The 22,113-nt window shown below is 39.1% G+C and overlaps 2 protein-coding genes across 2 annotated transcripts; both read right to left on the bottom strand.

Moving 5' to 3' along the window:
* Positions 1–17,341: 17,341 nt before the first annotated feature.
* On the bottom strand, positions 17,342–18,010 carry LOC141719559 (uncharacterized). The gene has a single exon (XM_074521937.1). It carries the CDS (start codon positions 18,008–18,010, stop codon positions 17,342–17,344), a length of 669 nt encoding a protein of 222 aa, XP_074378038.1.
* Positions 18,011–18,058: 48 nt separating this feature from the next.
* LOC141719560 (uncharacterized) lies at positions 18,059–21,691 on the bottom strand. Its single transcript, XM_074521938.1, has one exon. It carries the CDS (start codon positions 21,689–21,691, stop codon positions 18,059–18,061), a length of 3,633 nt encoding a protein of 1,210 aa, XP_074378039.1.
* Positions 21,692–22,113: the final 422 nt, after the last annotated feature.

Genomic DNA, 22,113 nt, shown 5'->3' on the forward strand with positions numbered 1-22,113 from the left:
AACACATAAATATAACAGACAATCACAGGACTCTTGATCCACATACACACATAATTCATATAACACGTAATCACATAACTCACGTATCACATAATTCATATAACACAGGACTCGGTACGTTTAAAACTGAAATCGGGTCAAAAATGTGATTTATCGATCAAAAATAGACTCAGAATGATTTGTAAAACAAGCGACCTTTCGAAACAAAAGAATTTGGGTCTCGAAAGTATTTTTAATAGAAGCAGAATATTTTTCTGAGTCTATACGCGTTCGTTTCGTAATAAACGGATGAACAATTTATTTATTATGAATTTTTGAATATTTTTCGGAATTAAATCGGGTCTCCGAATCATTTTATAACTAAATAATAGGGCTCAAACACTCGAAAATAATTTTATAAGAATTATTGAGCTTGGAAAATAATTTAAAATAATATTTTAAAGCTCGAACTATTTTTCCGAATTTTTAAATCATAAGAAATAATTAACTCGAATTAAATAATCAATTAAAATTCATTAACTAAATAATTTGGATTTATTTTCGAATAAGAATAAAAATAATAATCTTCAGAACTAAAAATAATATTTTCTTGGAAATCGGACAGCACCTCCTCTATTTCTCGGACTGCCAGTCGATATCATATCGACACAACCAACAACAATCAACACAATACTTTATATTTACGCGTATAAACACTCCAGAAATGAATAACACGGCCACCTGAACCAAAACTCGAACCAAAAGTGACTTCTCCAACAATTTCTAAAAATTATGAAATAAATATATAAACACTAACATGCTATAATATACAAAAGTACGAAGGCGGAATTTCGGAATCGTTACCCAAAATAAATTCTGATCACCCCGAAGAGAATATCTAATGTCCGGAAAATATCTCCAAAAAAATTCGAAATTAATAGCCATAAACGTATACACGCTGAGATGCCATGTGGAGTAATCACCGCCTCCAAACTCTTTTTCTATGCCCCGAAAATAAATTAAAAAGGAAATATAACGGAAATATGCCCCGTAAATTTTCTTCTCAAAACCTTACAATATATATACCTATGCGTAGGTATCGAAGCGCTGATCGTTTATATATATAATAATTGAAATTTGGATATACGGTTGAGAAGATATGAATTTTTGAAAGTTAAAAGTAAATAAATAATACGAGAGAAAGAGAGACAGAGAGAAGGGAGAGGGAAGTTGGGAAGGAAAGGAAATAAGGGGACGGGGTAAAGGGGGGTTAGGTGGCAGGGGGTGGGTGGCTATTTGACACGTTTTGTTTTGTTTTTTTTTTTTCTTTTATCGACTGTACTACTTGCAGTACTTATCAACATACAAGCCTAATTTTGTCCCAAAATTTAGAATTTAACGAGCAGATTTACGGGTACAATTAACCGGAAAATTACCAAATAAGTTTTAAAATTCTCGGAATAATTAGAAACTAATAAAATAAAATTTTCATAATTTTTAAAGCATTTTTGACTTGGGCGTCCTACCCGCATTTTACAATTAACGAACCGAGCTGCACTTGAAACAAATTCAGAAAATTACGAAAATAGTCTTAAAATGTTACAAATATCCCGAAGTTTATAAAAACATAAATTTTGAAATTTTAAAACAATTTTTGAAACGCAATTTATACCCGCTTTTAGCAATTAAACGATTCAACGCGCGAATAAAATTAATCCTAAAAATTCCCAAAATAATTTTAAAATTCTCAGAATATTCCAAACTTAAATAAATCTGAGTTTCGTAATTTTTGAAGAATTTTGGAATTAAATACGGATTTTACAAATAAATGAAATCAGAAAATCATACAGGGCTAAATAATTGATGAAATATTAATTTCTAAATTTTATAAAATCCCAAAAATAATTATTGTAATTATAAAGTCGTAAAAATAATTTTTAAGATAATTTAAATATTTATTAAATTAAATTTTCAATAAAATCACTTTTAAATACAAAAGCAAAACGATACGACTCATTAATTAATAATACAAATAATCCTCAATCACAACTAAGTCCCAAACGATTAATATTATATATAACACATAGCAGACAAAATATCCATTCAATCCCTAATATTACTAAACGAACTCAATTTACCGATATCAATAAAATCGGCTTTCAAATAACTTTTGAAAATAATACATTTAAGCAAATGTTTTTAGAAATTAACAAGGATCGATATAACACTCAACAATTAGCACATTACCATTTAATAACATAAACTCGTCAATTAGGAATAAAATATCCACCATTTTATTCTTTCTAAATCAGAAAATCACCTAAACATATTCAAATAATAATAATAATAATTCTGAAAATACGGGATATCACAATCTACCCCCCTTATAAGGATTCCGTCCTCGGAATCAGCAGAAGAGAACCCTAAGGGTTTTCTAACCAACTTTCCATTTCCAAAGAACCTCAATTTTCCATAATCTCAAACAAATCTTATATTCCTTGTATAATAAAACTTTTACAGGAGCTTCACTATGTACCACTGTTCCGTCTACATCCTTTTTCCAAATCCTCAATAGAATTACTTTTACTGATCGCGAGAAAGAAGAATAGAGAGAAAGATAGAGAGAAGAAAAGAAAGAAAGATAGAGAGAGAAATAAAAGAACAGATTGACTTCGCCATATGCCACTGATATTCTAATCGCATTGCAGTCCACTGTCATCCTTCGTAATTCCATCACATCGCCTTAGTTTGACTTGACCAGGATACTCAACTTAACTTGATTGGCATACCTTCGAATGTTTGAGATAATAAAATCATGGAATTTCAAAAAGAAAAGAATTTGATACCATAACGGAACCAAAATCTGAATTTGAGAAAAAGTATTGTTGAAATAAAAGAATAACTGAGAGATCAATATGATCAAATGAACTTGGTATTGCGTGCCCAAATTAGGACACTACTAAAGGTTGTTAACCTTCATGTATTCACAACACACACAAGTGATGGCGTCCCATCCAACTCCTATCACACAGACATGTATACCTTGTGTCCCCTATAGTTAGGGTTGTTCATCTCAGTCAGAATAAAAGAATATCAAAGGAATCCAAAATCAAATGAATAAAAATGAAAAGATTTCAAAGCTAATATTTCTAGAGGAAATGAAATCCAGAGAACAAAATTCTGGCACCAAATGAGCAAGTGGTGTCACATCACCAAGAAACTATCCATCAAATTAGAAAAGTGGAATTAAATTATCATAACTTGGCAGAGCTATCAAAACCTGAAAAATAGGCTTCATGACAGCCTCTGGCATATTTGAAACACAGATATAATTGAAAATGAGTGTTAGGGAATATATCTTCTAACAATTACTTCTTTTTGAGAGATGTCAAAAGGAATTATAGAAAGAGAAGGTATTGCCAAGGTCTTAATACTTATCTTCTATTTGAACCCTTTTATTGACTCATCATCCAATTCTAGACACTTCTTCATGTTCCAAGGATATCGATAATCTTCATCGTCGTCGAATCGTAGTAGCCTCGGAAGATTCCACCATAGAAGTTTGCAGCTTCACGGAGTTCCATCCTGCTCAACACAACCATCTCGAACGAATGCGCCTATCTTAACTTATTCGTTGGTACTATATCCAATAGTCCAACAAGAACTCGATAGGAGCTCAAGCGTCCTCACATAGCTATACACACTCCTACACACTCTCGTTTCTAGTTTACTATAACCTCAGCTCTGATACCAACCCGTAACGCTCCCAAATCCGGGGTCAGAGGATTTGGTCGTCACTATAAAACTTTAATCCAAATCAACCTGTTTAATCAATAAACAAATGCCAGCGGAAGATATTTAGCATAAATGACCCCAATTAATCCAAGATCTTTTAAGGTTACAGTTCTAGAAACAAGAAATCAAAATTCCACAAATAATTTTTCTCTTTCTTTTACTTTTAAAACTCTTTTCAACAAATACCAACTCAAAACTAAACCCACTAGTATAACTTCGAAATGAAGTATACTAGGCTCAACTATAAAATATACAATTATAGTATAATATAATATAAACAACTTTACACAAAAGAACTTACAGTAATTCGCAAACCCTGGACCAACCACCTTCCAAGAGCTTCTTCTTGCTTCCTCGAATTACGCGGCTAAACAGCAAGCTAATCCTCACTGGAGGTTAAATTTAAAAACAGGCAAGTATGAGCGAAAGAAATGCTCAGCAAGATCATTATGACATATATAGGGTCGTTTTGATATAAAACCGACATCTGCATTAGAGCAGAACATTTAAAATCATAGTTGCTGAATCATAAAATTTTGGTTGAGGAATCCCAGATTTAATTCCTTAATTGTATTCAAAACCAATTTGATATTTTTGAGCGAGATGCTTCAGCAATACTTTGAATCTTGATGAGAATAAAACTCGTTAAATAGTGTTTACGGAAATATCAAAAACCACAATAACATGAGATAATGATTATGGATTGAATCATAAACTTTATTCAAAACCGAACTCTTCAAATTAATACTTATTTTGCTGTCATATCAAATTAGACATCAATACGAACTTTGATGCTCACAACATTCCATACTGAAGTCAACATCATTCATCTACACTAATACCACCTTTGATATTTAACAACATCGTAAGTATCAGCATAAATCAAAATTTGAATCAAAACCAAACTTTACCATTATTCCAAAACAGAAACAGTTGATAAATTATTTATTCTATGAATATCAAAAAAAATATGTTAAGTTAGATTAGGATCATCCTCCGACGGATGTACTATCACATGCTGATCAGCCCGTGTGATAACACAAGGTCATGATTCATAGAAACGTGACCCCAAAAACACGAGTACGCAAATAAAAAGGCAATATACCTGCCTGTGGCAAAAGTTGTGTCATAATATTTCATATGGCACTTAGAAATAGCCCTCCCCTGGACCGTCCGTCCCGGTCACTTACGCAATTATGATCCAATCTTAAAACCTTTTATTGAAATGGGGTCATAATAATCGACACCCAAAATAATTTTATTCCCCCAATTCTTGGGTAGGAATATTCGCAACCAAATCACTTTTCTCAAAATCCAAAACATTTATAAATCCGATAATTGGATAAGTAAAAACACTTGCCTATTCTGAATATAGAATAGCAGATGAGCATTTGTATAAACAGAATTATTTAATTCAATGATATGTAAAACATTTAACTATTACGAACTGAATAGGGAAAGCAATACTTGCATAATAGGATTCAAGATAAATATCACTTGAACAATAAGTGATGATAGGGATACTTGCCTTTGGGTTTTAGCAGTTAGTCACAATCGCAAAGACGCATCTATTATGACATTCTGCCTCAAAACATCACCGTCTTTATTCAACTAATCATTTGGTCTGCTGCTCATGCAGTGCTTCAACCCAAGATTCCCTACTATTCAACTCTACTCTTCACCCATTCCATCTGGTCCTGATCGACTTGAGAGATCCGCATCTATAATTAAAATATAGAACTTTAATCGTCTAAACGATAATCACTCGACGAACTGCGCATCAAAAGCCTATCGTCTACCCATACGATAGCCAACACATAAATATAACAGACAATCACAGGACTCTTGATCCACATACACACATAATTCATATAACACGTAATCACATAACTCACGTATCACATAATTCATATAACACAGGACTCGGTACGTTTAAAACTGAAATCGGGTCAAAAATAGGATTTATCGATCAAAAATCGACTCAGAATGATTCGTAAAACAAGCGACCTTTCGAAACAAAAGAATTTGGGTCTCGAAAGTATTTTTAATAGAAGCAGAATATTTTTCTGAGTCTATACGCGTTCGTTCCGTAATATACGGATGAACAATTTATTTATTATGAATTTTTGAATATTTTTCGGAATTAAATCGGGTCTCCGAATCATTTTATGACTAAATAATAGGGCTCGAACACTCGAAAATAATTTTATAAGAATTATTGAGCTTGGAAAATAATTTAAAATAATATTTTAAAGCTCGAACTATTTTTCGAAATTTTTAAATCATAAGAAATAATTAACTCGAATTAAATAATCAATTAAAATTTATTAACTAAATAATTTGGATTTATTTTCGAATAAGAATAAAAATAATAATCTTCAGAACTAAAAATAATATTTTCTTGGAAATCGGAAAGCACATCCTCTATTTCTCGGACTGCCAGTCGATATCATATCGACACAACCAACAACAATCAACACAATACTTTATATTTACGCGTATAAACACTCCAGAAATGAATAACACGGCCACCTGAACCAAAACTCGGACCAAAAGTGACTTCTCCAACAATTTCTAAAAATTATGAAATAAATATATAAACACTAACATGCTATAATATACAAAAGTACGAAGGCGGAATTTCGGAATCGTTACCCAAAATAAATTCTGATCACCCCGAAGAGAATATCTGATGTCCGGAAAATATCTCCAGAAAAATCCGAAATTAATATCCATAAACGTATATACGCTGAGATGCCATGTGGAGTAATCACCGCCTCCAAACTCTTTTTCTATGCCCCGAAAATAAATTAAAACGGAAATATAAAGGAAATACGCCCCGTAAATTTTCTTCTCAAAACCTTATAATATATATACCTATGCGTAGGTATCGAAGCGCCGATCGTTTATATATATAATAATTGAAATTTGGATATACGGTTGAGAAGATATGAATTTTTGAAAGTTAAAAGTAAATAAATAATACGAGAGAAAGAAAGACAGAGGGAAGGGAGAGGGAAGTTGGGAAGGAAAGGAAATAAGGGGACGGGGTAAAGGGGGGTTAGGTGGCAGGGGGTGGGGGGCTGTTTGACACGTTTTGTTTTGTTTTTTTTTTCTTTTTTTTTTCTTTTATCAACTGTATTACTTGCAGTACTTATCAACATACAATCCTAATTTTGTCCCGAAATTTAGAATTTAACGAGCAGATTTACGGGTGCAATTAACCCGAAAATTACCAAATAAGTTTTAAAATTCTCAGAATAATTAGAAACTAATAAAATAAAATTTTCAGAATTTTTAAAGCATTTTTGACTTGCGCGTTATACCCGCATTTTACAATTAACGAACCGAGCTGCACTTGAAACAAATTCAGAAAATTACGAAAATAGTCTTAAAATGTTACAAATATCCCGAAGTTTATAAAAACATAAATTTTGAAATTTTAAAACAATTTTGGAAACACAATTTGTACCCGCTTTTAACAATTAAACGATTCAACGCACGGATAAAATTAATCCTAAAAATTCCCAAAATAATTTTAAAATTCTCAGAATATTCCAAACTTGAATAAATCTGAGTTTCGAAATTTTTGAAGAATTTTGGAATTAAATACGGATTTTACAAATAAATGAAATCAGAAAATCATACAGGGCTAAATAATTGATGAAATATTGATTTCTAAATTTTATAAAATCCCAAATATAATTATTGTAATTATAAAGTCGTAAAAATAATTTTTATGATAATTTAAATATTTATGAAATTAAATTTTCTATAAAATCACTTTTAAAGACAAAAACAAAACGATACGACTAATTAATTAATAATACAAATAATCCTCAATCACAACTGAGTCCCACACGATTAATATTACATATAACACATAGCAGACAAAATATCCATTCAATCCTTAATATTACTAAACGAACTCAATTTACCGATATCAATAAAATCGGCTTTCAAATAACTTTTGAAAATAATACATTTAAGCAAATGTTTTTAGAAATTAACAAGGATCGATATAACACTCAACAATTAGCACATTACCATTTAATAACACAAACTCGTCAAATAGGAATAAAATATCCACCATTTTATTCTTTCTAAATCAGAAAATCACCTAAACATATTCAAATAATAATAATAATAATTCTGAAAATACGGGATATCACAATCTACCCCCCTTATAAGGATTCGGTCCTCAGAATCAGCAGAAGAGAACCCTAAGGGTTTCTAACCAACTTTCCATTTCCAAATAACCTCAATTTTCCATAATCTCAAACAAATCTTATATTCCTTGTATAATAAAACTTTTACAGGAGCTTCACTGTGTACCACTGTTCCGTCTACATCCTTTGACCAAATCCTCAATAGAATACTTTTACTGATCGCGAGAAAGAAGAATAGAGAGAAAGATAGAGAGAAGAAAAGAAAGAAAGATAGAGAGAGAAATAAAAGAACAAATTGACTTCGCTATATGCCACTGATATTCTAATCGCATTGCAGTCCACTGTCGTCCTTCGTAATTCCATCACATCGCCTTAGTTTGACTTGACCAGGATACTCAACTTAACTTGATTGGCATACCTTCGAATGTTTGAGATGATAAAATCATGGAATTTCAAAAAGAAAAGAATTTGATACCATAACGGAACCAAAATCTGAATTTTAGAAAAAGTATTGTTGAAATAAAAGAATAACTGAGAGATCAATATGATCAAATGAACTTGGTATTGCGTGCCCAAATTAGGACACTACTAAAGGTTGTTAACCTTCATGTATTCACAACACACACAAGTGATGGCGTCCCATCCAACTCCTATCACACAGACAGGTATACCTTGTGTCCCCTATAGTTAGGGTTGTTCATCTCAGTCAGAATAAAAGAATATCAAAGGAATCCAAAATCAAATGAATAAAAATGAAAAGATTTCAAAGCTAATATTTCTAGAGTAAATGAAATCCAGAGAACAAAATTCTGGCACCAAATGAGCAAGTGGTGTCACATCACCAAGAAACTATCCATCAAATTAGAAAAGTGGAATTAAATTATCATAACTTGGCAGAGCTATCAAAACCTGAAAAATAGGCTTCATGACAGCCTTTGGCACATTTGAAACACAGATATAATTGAAAATGAGTGTTAGGGAATATATCTTCTAACAATTACTTCTTTTTGAGAGATGTCAAAAGGAATTATAGAAAGAGAAGGTATTGCCAAGGTCTTAATACTTATCTTCTATTTGAACCCTTTTATTGACTCATCATCCAATTCTAGACACTTCTTCATGTTCCAAGGATATCGATAATCTTCATCGTCGTCGAATCGTAGTAGCCTCGGAAGATTCCAACATAGAAGTTTGCAGCTTCCCGGAGTTCCATCCTGCTCAACACAACCATCTCGAACGAATGCGCCTATCTTAACTTATTCGTTGGTACTATATCCAATAGTCCAACAAGAACTCGATAGGAGCTCAAGCGTCCTCACATAGCTACACACACTCCTACACACTCTCATTTCTAGTTTACTATAACCTCAGCTCTGATACCAACCCGTAACGCTCCCAAATCCGGGGTCAGAGGATTTGGTCGTCACTATAAAACTTTAATCCAAATCAACCTGTTTAATCAATAAACAAATGCCAGCGGAAGATATTTAGCATAAATGACCCCAACTAATCCAAGATCTTTTAAGATTACAGTTCTAGAAACAAGAAATCAAAATTCCACAAATAATTTTTCTCTTTCTTTTACTTTTAAAACTCTTTTCAACAAATACCAACTCAAAACTAAATCCACTAGTATAACTTCGAAATGAAGTATACTAGGCTCAACTATAAAATATACAATTATAGTATAATATAATATAAACAACTTTACACAAAAGAACTTACACTAATTCACAAACCCTGGACCAACCACCTTCCAAGAGCTTCTTCTTGCTTCCTCGAATTACGCGGCTAAACAGCAAGCTAATCCTCACTCGAGGTTAAATTTAAAAACAGGCAAGTATGAGCGAAAGAAATGCTCAGCAAGATCATTATGACATATATAGGGTCGTTTTGATATAAAACCGACATCTGCATTAGAGCAGAACATTTAAAATCATAGTTGCTGAATCATAAAATTTTAGTTGAGGAATCCCAGATTTAATTCCTTAATTGTATTCAAAACCAATTTAATATTTTTGAGCGAGATGCTTCAGCAATACTTTGAATCTTGACGAGAATAAAACTCATAAAACAGTGTTTACGGAAATATCGTAAACCACAATAACATGAGACAATGATTATGGATTGAATCATAAACTTTATTCAAAACCGAACTCTTCAAATTAATACTTATTTTGTTGTCATATCAAATTAGATATCAATACGAACTTTGATGCTCACAACATTCCATACTGAAGTCAACATCATTCATCTATACTAATACCACCTTTGATATTCAACAATAACGTAAGTATCAGCATAAATCAAAAATTTGAATCAAAACCGCACTTTACCATTATTCCAAAACAGAAACAGTTGATAAATCATTTATTCTATGAATATCAAAAACAATATGATAATTTAGATTAGGATCATCCTCCGACGGACGTACTATCACATGCTGATCAGCCCGTGTGATAGCACAAGGTCATGATTCATAGAAATGTGACCCCAAAAACACGAGTACTCAAACAAAAAGGCAATATACCTGCCTGTGGAAAAAATTATGTCATAATATTTCATATGGCACTTAGAAATAGCCCTCCGCTGGACCGTCCATCCCGGTCACTTACGCAATTATGATCCAATCTTAAAACCTTTTATTGAAATGGGGTCATAATAATCGACACCCGAAATAATTTTATTCCCCCAATTCTTGGGTAGGAATATTCGTAACCAAATCACTTTTCTCAAAATCCAAAACTTTTATAAATTCGATAATTGGATAAGTAAAAACACTTGCCTATTCTGAATATAGAATAGCAGATGAGCATTTGCATAAACATAATTATTTAATTCAGCGATATGTAAAACATTTAACTATTACGAACTGAATAGGGAAAGCAATACTTGCATAATAGGATTCGAGATAAATATTACTTGAACAATAAGTGATGATAGGGATACTTGCCTTTGGGTTTTAGCAGTTAGTCACAATCGCAAAGACGCATCTATTATGACATTCTGCCTCAAAACATCACTGTCTTTATTCAACTAATCATTTGGTCTGCTGCTCATGCAGTGCTTCAACCCAAGATTCCCTACTATTCAACTCTACTCTTCACCCATTCCATCTGGTCCTGATCGACTTGAGAGATCCGCATCTATAATTAAAATATAGAACTTTAATCGTCTAAACGATATTCACTCGACGAACTGCGCATCAAAAGCCTATCGTCTACCCATACGATAGCCAACACATAAATATAACAGACAATCACAGGATTCTTGATCCACATACACACATAATTCATATAACACGTAATCACATAACTCACGTATCACATAATTCATATAATAAAGGACTCGGTACGTTTAAAACTGAAATCGGGTCAAAAATATGATTTATCGATCAAAAATCGACTCAGAATGATTCGTAAAACAAACGACCTTTCGAAACAAAAGAATTTGGGTCTCAAAAGTATTTTTAATAGAAGTAGAATACTTTTCTGAGTCTATACGCGTTCGTTCCGTAATAAACGGATCAACAGTTTATTTATTATGAATTTTTGAATATTTTTCGGAATTAAATCGGGTCTCCGAATCATTTTATAACTAAATAATAGGGCTCGAACACTCGAAAATAATTTTATAAGAATTATTGAGCTTGGAAAATAATTTAAAATAATATTTTAAAGCTCGAACTATTTTTCGGAATTTTTAAATCATAAGAAATAATTAACTCGAATTAAATAATCATTTATAATTCATTAACTAAATAATTTGGATTTATTTTCGAATAAGAATAAAAATAATAATCTTCAGAACTAAAAATAATATTTTCTTGGAAATCGGACAGCACCTCCTCTATTTCTCGGACTGCCAGTCGATATCATATCGACACAACCAACAACAATTAACACAATACTTTATATTTACGCGTATAAACACTCCAGAAATGAATAACACGACCACCTGAACCAAAACTCGGACCAAAAGTGACTTCTCCAACAATTTCTAAAAATTATGAAATAAATATATAAACACTAACATGCTATAATATACAAAAGTACGAAGGCGGAATTTCGGAATCGTTACCCAAAATAAATTCTGATCACCTCGAAGAGAATATCTGATGTCCGAAAAATATCTCCAGAAAAATCCAAAATTAATAGCCATAAACGTATACACGCTGATAATCCCAGATCACCCCGGGACTTTCTCCTTGTAGGGTCCGAACTCAAACTCCTTTTAAGCTGTAACGATGGCCGTGTGCGGTGTAGCTGTAGGGTGGGAACCTACAAAACAGAACCGGAGGGGGGTGGCGTCCCCGCGGCACCTCCGGCGTGAGGATGAGAAAGGGTTTTGAGGAGAAGAAGGGCAAAGTTGGGATTATGCAGATATGTTTGTGAGGAGTACGTGTGTGCATGTAAGTATATGCGAGAGAGAGAGAGAGTATGTATGCTTCTAACCTGTAACCTTCCTTCTGTTCCACCTTTTATAGGCCTCCTACTAGGGTTTAGGGGTTTGTCCCTTTTCATCTGGACCGTAGGTTGGCCTTTTGGACTGTAGGGCATCTGGACGCCTGGGATGCTTCAGAGTACTATCAGATCTGGACCGTAAGAACGTCCTGGATTCCGGGTGCCTGGAAGGTGGTGATGTTGCCACGTGTCCTGGGCTCCCCAAGGTCAACGCTGGATCCGTCAGAGTACTATCAGATCTGGACCGTAGGAACGTTCTGGATCCCGGGTACCTGGACGGTGGTGATGCCGCCACGTGTCCTGGGGTCTTATGTTTGGGCCCTGGGCCTCTTCAATTGGGCCTGACTTATTATGGGCTATCATTTGCCCCCCACTCCCTTATGCGGGTTTACCCGGATGGGGGAGTAGAGTAATTGCCCTTGTGCCGCGGCGCCTTTGTAAAATTTTGGGGGTTGTTTGATTTGCTGCCCCCAAACCCCGGGGTAAAATGGGGATGAGACTCCGGGGTTAGCTTGGTTAGTCATTTGATTTTAGTTCAAGGTGGGGTTCCTTGAAATACTTTGGAAAATTTTGGGGGTTTGATTTATTGCCCCCTAAGCCCGGGGTCACATGGGGATGAGACTCCGGGGTTGACTTGGTTAGTCATTTGACTTTAGTTCAAGGTGGGGTTCCTTGAAATACTTTGGAAAATTTTGGGGGTTTGATTTATTGCCCCCTAAGCCCGGGGTCATATGGGGATGAGACTCCGGGGTTGACTTGGTTATTTGATTTTAAGTTCGAATTTTGGGCACGGTTTGGTGGGCAAGTTCACTCCTGACATTTGATTTAACTGGACTCTGAAAAGCTGTCGCTGCAAACCCGGGATGCCAGGCGGCTGTTGGGATTCCAGCCGGGGTCAGAGATATACACCTGTTATGCGTATCGTTTGAGTGTACAGTTTTTTGTTTCCCCCCCTTTTTTGCCTAAAAAGACGCGCCGTGACATGATTGCAGTAGTGGTAATAACTGCTGCGGTTATTAATTTATCGTCAATCAATTGGTGCCACGTGGCCCCGACGGTTTCTTTAACCCAAAAAACCGCTTACACCTTCTTTCTTCCTTCTATAAATACCATCCTCTCCTTTTCTTTTTTCATTTACGCAAACACTTCTGCATAGAGAGATAAGAGCATTTTACAGAGATTTTTGGAGCATTCGCTGTTGAAGCCGCATTTCCTTCTCCTGCTACTTTGTAAGCATCTTGATTTCTCACCTCTCTCCTTTACTTCTTTTCCATTCGTTATCGCCATGCATGTAACCATTTTGTGAGAGTTTTGCTTCGCTCTTTCGTATTCCTTGTTCGAATTTCATGACTGTCTTGTTCATTCGACCTTTAATCTCTGTAGTTTGTAGATTTTGCATGGCCTTTGCAATGGTTTTGTGCTTGATTTGCGTATTTAGCACGGATTTTGGTAGTATTGTATGCGAGTAAGTGGGTTTTTGTAGTGTAAATAGTTGTAGAGCCCGGGGCGTGTTCTTGGTATATGCTTTCTGTTGTATATGTATGTATATGCTGCAGATCTTGTTTTTGGGTAAGATACGTACATGATTTGTTTCTAAACTTGTTCTGTTTTTTTTTGTCTTGTTTTGTTGTTGGGTTCGGGTTTGGCATTGACTCCGGGTTGCGTTTACATAGACACGTGTAGTATATGCCAGGTAGTCGTTTTAAGCGTATTGCTACTCTTAGGAATCGGTATCCCGAGCGTCCTGTCGGGTTAGGTGAACTTAACTCCTTCTACCCCTCTTCTTCTTCCAGCTGCAGTTCAGTAGAAATGCCTCCCCGGGTTAACCCGCCTCAACAAGTTTTAGCTCAGACCCTAGTATTAGGTCCCGGGGGTACCTTGTCGAATCCGGATGGGTCGTGGGAGGATGTAGATGAATATTTTGTCCAGTGCCGAGTGAACCCCAAGCCCCTGAGCTTTTATTACAGAGATTTATCCGAGGCATATGGGGGCCCGGATGGTTTGGGAGGCCGGGAGCCTTATAATGAGGATGAGATGGATAGGAAGTTCTTCACCGCCCCGGGTACTAGGTATGAGTGAGGGGCAGTTCATAGAGAGGTTCAGGAGAAATACACAGACGCCGAGGTAGAAGGTGCCCTTAGGCTTGCCTTTAACCTTGATGACACCTACCAGTGGAGATGGCCTGAGGAGCATGAAAGGGTATACCACCGACCGGAGGGGGGATGGGTTGGAATTCCACTTGAGCATCTCCGGGGCATGCGCCTCGGACTACATCAGTTCACCAAATCCCTATGCCGGGATGTTTATGGTATCCCTTTTACTCAGCTGGCCCCGAACTCGGTGAAATGGATCAGCTGGTTTTTAGCTTGCTGTCATGCCAAAAATTACCTCCCCACCTTCAAACTTTTTCATCATATTTTTAAAATTAAGAGATCCACCGCTTGGCCGATTTACGAGTTCATGTTTAGGATAAAGGATTGTGGGTATCCCTTTGATAAGATGGTGCTCCCGGTTAGTATGTTGACGTCGCTTAAGGGATGGCACCGGGAGTTCATTTTTGTCCGGGGTGGGGATCTGGAGTTCATGCCACTCCATAAACTTGAGATTAAAACAGATAGGTTTCCGGTCCAGCGGCTCGGGCAAGCAGCTCTCGCGATGGTTTATGCCTTCTGTGGGGCACTTGGGACGCAGTGGACCCGGGACTATTTTACTAGCAATGAGAACATGCATGCTGCCGGATGTAAGTCTATTGCCTTTGCTTTATTTTGATACTGTATCTGGTTATTGATTGCTTGTATCCGGGACTGATTTCTTGCTGTTTTCCTTTTCAGGTATTCCGAAGTTAATCCCCTATCCCCCAAATATGTCTGCCCAACTTAAAGATCTGTCGGCCAAGCTGCGAAGGATTGGGGGAATGACTAGCGTGGATGTTGGGAAGAAGAAGGTTGGAGAGGGTGATGATGCGGCCCGGAAGGCGGCGCCGTCTCGCCCGGGGAGGACGACAATCGTGATCGATGAGCCCCGGTCCGAAGACGTGCAGCAGGGGGATGTGATAAGAGTTCCAATGCCTCGAAAGAGGAAGGGTGTCCCTGCGAGTTCCGGGGATAAAAGTGGCGATGTTTCTGAGGGCCCGGTTTTGAAGAAGGCTGCTATTGATCTGGCTCCGGACACTCCGGAGACTCTGAAGGCCTTGCTTGCTAGTTTTATCCCGGAGGCTCGCCGGAGGGAGTTGTTCGAGAATTATGCTAGCACGGCGGAGAGGAAGAAATACAGGAAGGAGCCCCTTGATGACTTCCTGGTCGGGCTTCAGGAGGACATCACTGCTGTAAGCATTTTTCTTGTTTTCTTCTTGTACTCTTGTTTTTGTGTTGCCTAATCATGACTTTTGATATTTTCAGGCTAACTCCCGGGTTGCTGGACTGGTTTGCATAACCCGGAGCCTTCAGGCGAAGGCTGATGCTGCTGAAGTCTATCAAGTTGAATCTGAGAGGCTATCCCGGGAGATCCAGGAGTTGAAGGAGGCCAGTGCAAGGGAGGCTGCTGCTCATAAAAAGATTATAGATGAGATCCGGGAGAGGCAGGACCGGGCTGAGGCTTCTGTCCGGGAGATGAGGGCTGAAAATCAGAAGTTGAAAGATGATCTTGCCGCCCGGCCCACCCCTGAGGAGGTCCTGGCAGGGTTCCGGGGGACTCCCGCGTATTTCGAAGAGCTGAATGACAAAGCGCTGGAGAAGATCCAGATCTGCTGGAATGTTGCTTCGAAGTATCTCGGCGAGGAGCCTCAAGGTACAATAGACGTCTTCCTGGAGAAGTATATAGAAGAGGAGACCCGATTGGAGCGGGAAAAGGAAGCTGTCCGGGCAATGGAGTCTGGTGTTGGGACGTCCAGCAATGTTCCCTTCTTCTCCGGGTCGCCACTTGCTGAGTAGCCTCCTTTACCAGAGGGCCATCCGGAGCAGCCTCCTTCGCCTCCCGCCGACTCTGCCGCTGAAGCTTAAAGATTCTGCCATGTCTTGGCATGTAATTTTATTTCCTTATTTTTAGCTTAAGTTATTCCCAACTGAGCCTTTTGGCTTTTTAGACGATTGTAATTTGAATCTTGGTTTGCCCCCCGGGGTGTGTTTTTCCGGGGTAGTTTAATGTTATTATGCTCTGTTTCCTTCATATTGATTCGCATGTTTAGAGCTTCGGACTTGGACACATGGGCTGTGTTTTAGTGGACCCCGGGATGGGGTAAAATTTTAACTTTACTAAAGTTTTATGAATACTCATGTGGCTGAGCTTTTATAGGACCCCGGGTAGGGGTAATTTTCAACTTGATAGAAAAATATTTTATAAATACACGTTGGTTGTGTTTTGCGGTCCCCGGGATGGGGTAATTAGATTTAACTCATGGGTTGAGTTTTTATAGGACCCCGGGCAGGGGTAAATCTCTATTTGATAGAAATTTTTAAAGTACACAAGGGCTGTGTTTTTGCAGACCCCGGGTTGGGGTAAAAACATTTAACTTTGAGAATTTTTATAAGTACTCATGGGTTGAGTTTTTATAGGACCCCGGGCAGAGGTAAATCTCCATTTGATAGAAATTTTTAAAGTACACATGGGCTGTGTTTTTACAGACCCCGGGTTGGGGTAAAAACATTTAACTTTGAGAATTTTTATAAGTACTCATGGGCTGAGTTTTTATAGGACCCCGGGCAGAGGTAAATCTCCATTTGATAGAAATTTTTAAAGTACACATGGGCTGTGTTTTTAAATCTGATTGTCAGTAAATAATCGACATAATGAAATTGATTCAAACTATGGAACGCTTAAAGCAGAGTTTTTCATTCATATTAAGAGCAAAAATTACATTCTGGGGTGAATGAGGACAGTGCTTACATCAAAATATCATAATATAGATGTAGATGTGTTTCCCGGGTGTGCACCTTTTCCTTATTGGTAGAATTTCCTTAGGCGGGTTCCATGCCAGGTGTTGGGGACCTCGGTTCTGCTGAGGTAGCTTAGCTTGTAAGTTCCTGGACGGATCACTTCTTTGACTATATAAGGGCCTTCCCAGTTTGGCTGTAGTTTTCCCTGGTGAGTTGGGTTCGAGGCTTCAGTGTCCCGGAGTACTAGATCTCCTGCCACATATTCCCGTATTCTGGCTTTCTTTGCAAAGTAAAGCTTTGTTTTTTCCTTGTAGCTTTCCATTTTTTCTACGGCCCGATCTCTTACCTCGTCCAGGAATTCGAGGTTGGTCCTGAGGCCTTCTATGTTGGAGACCTCGTCAAAGTTGGTCACTCTGTGAGAAGGGGATCCGGTCTCTATCGGTAACCGGGCTTCAGTACCGTAGGCGAGCTTGAATGGAGTCTCCCCGGTTCCCGTCCGGGGGGTAGTTCTGTATGACCATAGAACCTTCGAGAGTTCATCCGGCCAGTTCTTTTTAGAGTCTTCCAGTCTCTTTTCCAGACCTCGGAGTATAATTCTGTTTGTGACCTCAACTTGTCCATTCCCTTGTGGATGGGCAACAGATGCTTTTTTGTGTTTGATCTCGAGTTCTTTTAGATAGGTTTCAAAATCTGAACCCACGAACTGCGGACCATTGTCCGAGATTAGGACCATCGGGATCCCGAACCTCATTACAATCGTGTCTACAAATTTGATGCAGTCTTACTGGTTAATGGTTCTCATAGCCTTGGCCTCCGCCCACTTGGTCATATAATCTATTGCTACCAGGACATAACGGAGATCCCCTTTCGCTCGAGGGAAAGGACCCATGATGTCAATTCCCCAGACAGCGAATGGGATCGGTGAGAGAACGGATCCCGGGAGGCTTGACCCCTGTTTTGGTACGTTGCTGAACTTCTGGCACTTACTGCATTTTTTGACATAGGCGAATGAATCAGCGTGGATTGTTGGCCAGTAATAGCCTTGTCTGATGACTTTGTAGGCTAGAGCTTTAGCCGCTAGGTGATCCCCGCAGATCCCTTCATGAACCTCCCGGAGGCAGTAATGCGCTTCCTCCGGATCAACGCACTTTAGAGTTGGTGCAGAGAAAGTTCTCCGGTATAACTGATTGTTTTCTAGAAAGAAGCGTGCAGCCTTATACTTGAGGTACCGGGCTTTGTTCTGATCTTCCGGCAGGGTACCGTCCTCGAGGTAGGCTATGTAGGGCGTCATCCAATTCTCCGGGCTGCTAACACAAAATACTTCTTGTCTATCGGTGCTGGGGGCTCCGAGTTCCTCGAAGTAAACCGAACTGCTTAAATCTGAAGTATTCTGGATGAGCTTGGACAGCTCGTCTGCTTTCGCATTTTCCTCTCTGTTTACCTGCAAGATGGTCGAGTCCGGGATGGTTTCCAGGATTGCTCTAACCATTTCCTGATATCGGGCCAATTTAGGATCTTTTGCGACATATTCACCATTGGTTTGTCTTACCACGATCTGAGAATCGCTATAGATTATTAACCTCCTTACTCCAAGGGATTTGGCTAGCCTAAGCCCGGAGAGTAGGGCTTCATATTCAGCCTGGTTGTTTGTTGCTTTGAAGGCGAAGGTGATGGCCTGCTGAATTACGAATCCATCCGGGCTGGAGAGGATCAGACCGGCTCCGCACCTTTCGGCTGTGGCCGAGCCATCAACATATAGCGTCCAAAGATCCCGGTTGTTAGACTCTTTTTTTTCTTTGGAACTGGTTTCAGGCGTTTCGGGGGTTTCTGGGAAAGTACATTCCATGACAAACTCGGCCAACGCCTGGGCTTTTATGGTTGTCCTCGGGATGAATTTGATGTTGAATTGGCTCAATTCAATTGCCCAATTGACTAATCTCCCGGAGGCGTCCGGTTTGTGGATGATTTTGCGAAGTGGTTGATTGGTGATTACTCTGATTTCCCTGCCTTGGAAGTATTGTCTTAGCTTTCTGCTCGAGTGTACGAGGGCCAGTGTGAATTTTTCCAGGTTGGGGTACCGGGTTTCGGCATCTTTCAGGACTTGGCTCGCATAATATACCGGGGTCTGTGTGCCATTCTCCTCCCTGATGAGTGCGGAGGATACTGCTCTCTCCCCGGCTGTGATGTATAGGTAAAGGGGCTCCCCGGGCTTTGCTTTTGATAAAATAGGCGGGTTCATCAAATGTCGCTTTACTTCTTCAAACGTTGTTTGACAGTCCGGGGTCCACTCTATTAGCTTTTTGTTTTGGGCCCCTTTCAACAGTTCGAAGAATGGTAGGCATTTTTCTGCCAACTTTGGAATGAATCTTCGAAGTGCCGCTAGGAATCCTGAGAGCTTTTGGATGTCTTTTTGAGTTCGGGGAACTGTCATTTCCATTATAGCTTTGATCTTCTCCGGGTTGGCCTCTATTCCTCTTTCGCTGACCAGAAAGCCTAAAAACTTCCCGGAAGGGACCCCGAACGTGCATTTTTCCGGATTCAGCTTCATGTTGTACTTTCTCAAGTTTTCGAAACACTCCCGAAGGTCCTGGATGTGTTCTGAGGTTGTGACCGACTTGGCGATCATGTCATCAACGTAAGATTCCATGTTCCTGCCCAGTTGCTCTTTAAAGATGGTATTCATCATTTTTTGGTATGTTGCCCCGACGTTGATTAACCCAAACGGCATCATAACAAAAGCGTAGACGGCCCGGTGTGTGATGAATGCCGTTTTTACAATGTCTGCCCGATTCATCTTGACCTGGTTGTAACCTGAGAAGGCATCCATAAAACTTAACATGACATGGCCCGAGGTCGCGTCTATCAGCTGGTCGATATTGGGTAGGGGGTAAGAGTCTTTAGGACATGCTGAATTGAGGTTTGTATAATCCACGCACATTCGCCACTTGCCGTTGGGTTTTTTGACCAGCACAACGTTTGCTAGCCAGTCCGGATACTTAATTTCACAGATTATGTCTGCCTTTAACAACTTCTCGACTTCTTGGTCGATTGCCTGTTGCCTTTCCGGGGCGAAGTTCCTTCGCTTCTGTTTGATTGGTTTTTGCTTTGGATATACATCCAGACTGTGCATGGCCACGGATTCATCGATTCCTGGCATGTCTTCCGGGGACCAGGCGAATACGTCAGCGTGTTCTTTTAGTAGGCCGATAAGCTCCTTTTGGAATGTGGTTTCCAATCCTTTTCCGATTTTGATTTTTCGGGTGGGGTTCCCGGGTTCCAAATCTACCTCGATTGTCTGTTGGGCCGGTTCTACCTTCGTCTTCTCCTTGCTCTCTACAAACTTTTGAATCCGGGCGTCAGCGTTGGTTACACTGTATCCGGAGTCTTCGATCATGTTCACATCCAAACGGGGCCTTTTACTCAGGTGTTCTCGATGCTTCTTTCTGCTTTGTCCCTTGGGCAGGGACATTATTCTCTTCCGGTTTTCGGGTTCCGTTTCTGCCATGACGAGTGCTTGACCATAGCATCTACCAGCCATTTCCCTATCTCCTTTCAGTTCTCCAGTGCCTCCTGGGGTGGGGAACTTGAGTTTCAAGTGGATAGTTGAGGGGATCGCCCTGAGCTTGGTGATAGTGGGTCTACCAAGGATCATATTGTATGAGAAGGTTGCGCTTATCACATAGAATTTCATCATATGGGAGACCACTCGGGGTGCGGTTCCAAATATGATGGGAAGATAGATGATACCCCGGATTGGAATCATGGTGTTCCCGAATCCGTACAAAGGGTCTTCAAGACAGGGATCCATTCTGAGGTGTCCGAGCTCCATCCTGTTAAGCGTGTGCTCGAATACGATATTAGCAGATGAACCATTATCGACTAGGATTCTTTTTACCTCGTTGTTTGCGACGTCGAGTGTCACCACTAATGCCAAGTTGTGATCCGGATCGAGGCCCTCATAATCAGAATAAGAGAAGCAAATCGGTTCGTCCTCCTGAGTCTGGATCATCATCACATCATTCTCCCGATCCGGGCTCCGCGGTGGGGAGACTGTGCCACCGAAAACAACATTCACCACATTCTTCCCTCTTTCCGCGGCTCTGTCTTTGTCATTCGAGCCCCTTTGAAGATACTGGTTCATGTTTCCTTTCTTGATTTGGTCTTCTATGAACATCTTGAGGGAGAAACAGTTTTCAGTAGTATGGCCATGATCTTCGTGATAGCCACAATGCTTGTCCCGAGCCCTGTTTTTGGGCGGCGCTAGCAAGGGTTTTGGCGGATAATAAAATGGTTTGCCCTTGACTTCACGCAAAACATCGGCCCGGGGCCTGTTGAGGGGTGTCCACTCTGGTTCCGGCTTGGGCTCCTTCTTGGCCTTTTGTTTCCTTTCGTTTTTTCTTAATTCGGGGGACATTTCCCGGGTTGGGGTTCCCCGGGACTGCTGAATGTAGTTGGCTTGTCTGTCAAGCTTTTATCTCTTGTCTCTCCGGGATGACGAGCGTCGCTCCGGAGACTCGTCATCGTCTTGTATTCTTCTATTCATCTTCATTGATTTGAGGAAATCATTTTCCTTTATGAACTTTGATGCCAACGCGTATGCTGACGCCAGGCTTTGGGGCTCCCTGTGAATCAGGTCTTTGACATAGCCTTCACAAGATATCGGGTGCAAGTTTCTTCGAAAGATGTTTACTGCCTCCTTTTCTTCTAGGTTGGAGAGTTGGTTGATTGCTTCTTGGAATCTTTTGATGAATTCCGGAAGGGGTTCCTTGCTTCTTTGTTGGATTGTTTCTAGGTGACACATCTGCAGCTCGTTCATCCGGTTGGCCCTAAATCTTT

Source organism: Apium graveolens, chromosome 4 (genome assembly GCF_009905375.1).
Source record: "Apium graveolens cultivar Ventura chromosome 4, ASM990537v1, whole genome shotgun sequence".
Classification (NCBI taxonomy): Eukaryota; Viridiplantae; Streptophyta; class Magnoliopsida; order Apiales; family Apiaceae; genus Apium; species Apium graveolens.

Bases quoted from the DNA above. Each gene is read 5' to 3' on its own strand.
- LOC141719559 (XM_074521937.1), bottom strand. From the start codon at position 18,010: ATGGTCCTAATCTCGGACAATGGTCCGCAGTTCGTGGGTTCAGATTTT.
- LOC141719560 (XM_074521938.1), bottom strand. From the start codon at position 21,691: ATGTCCCCCGAATTAAGAAAAAACGAAAGGAAACAAAAGGCCAAGAAG.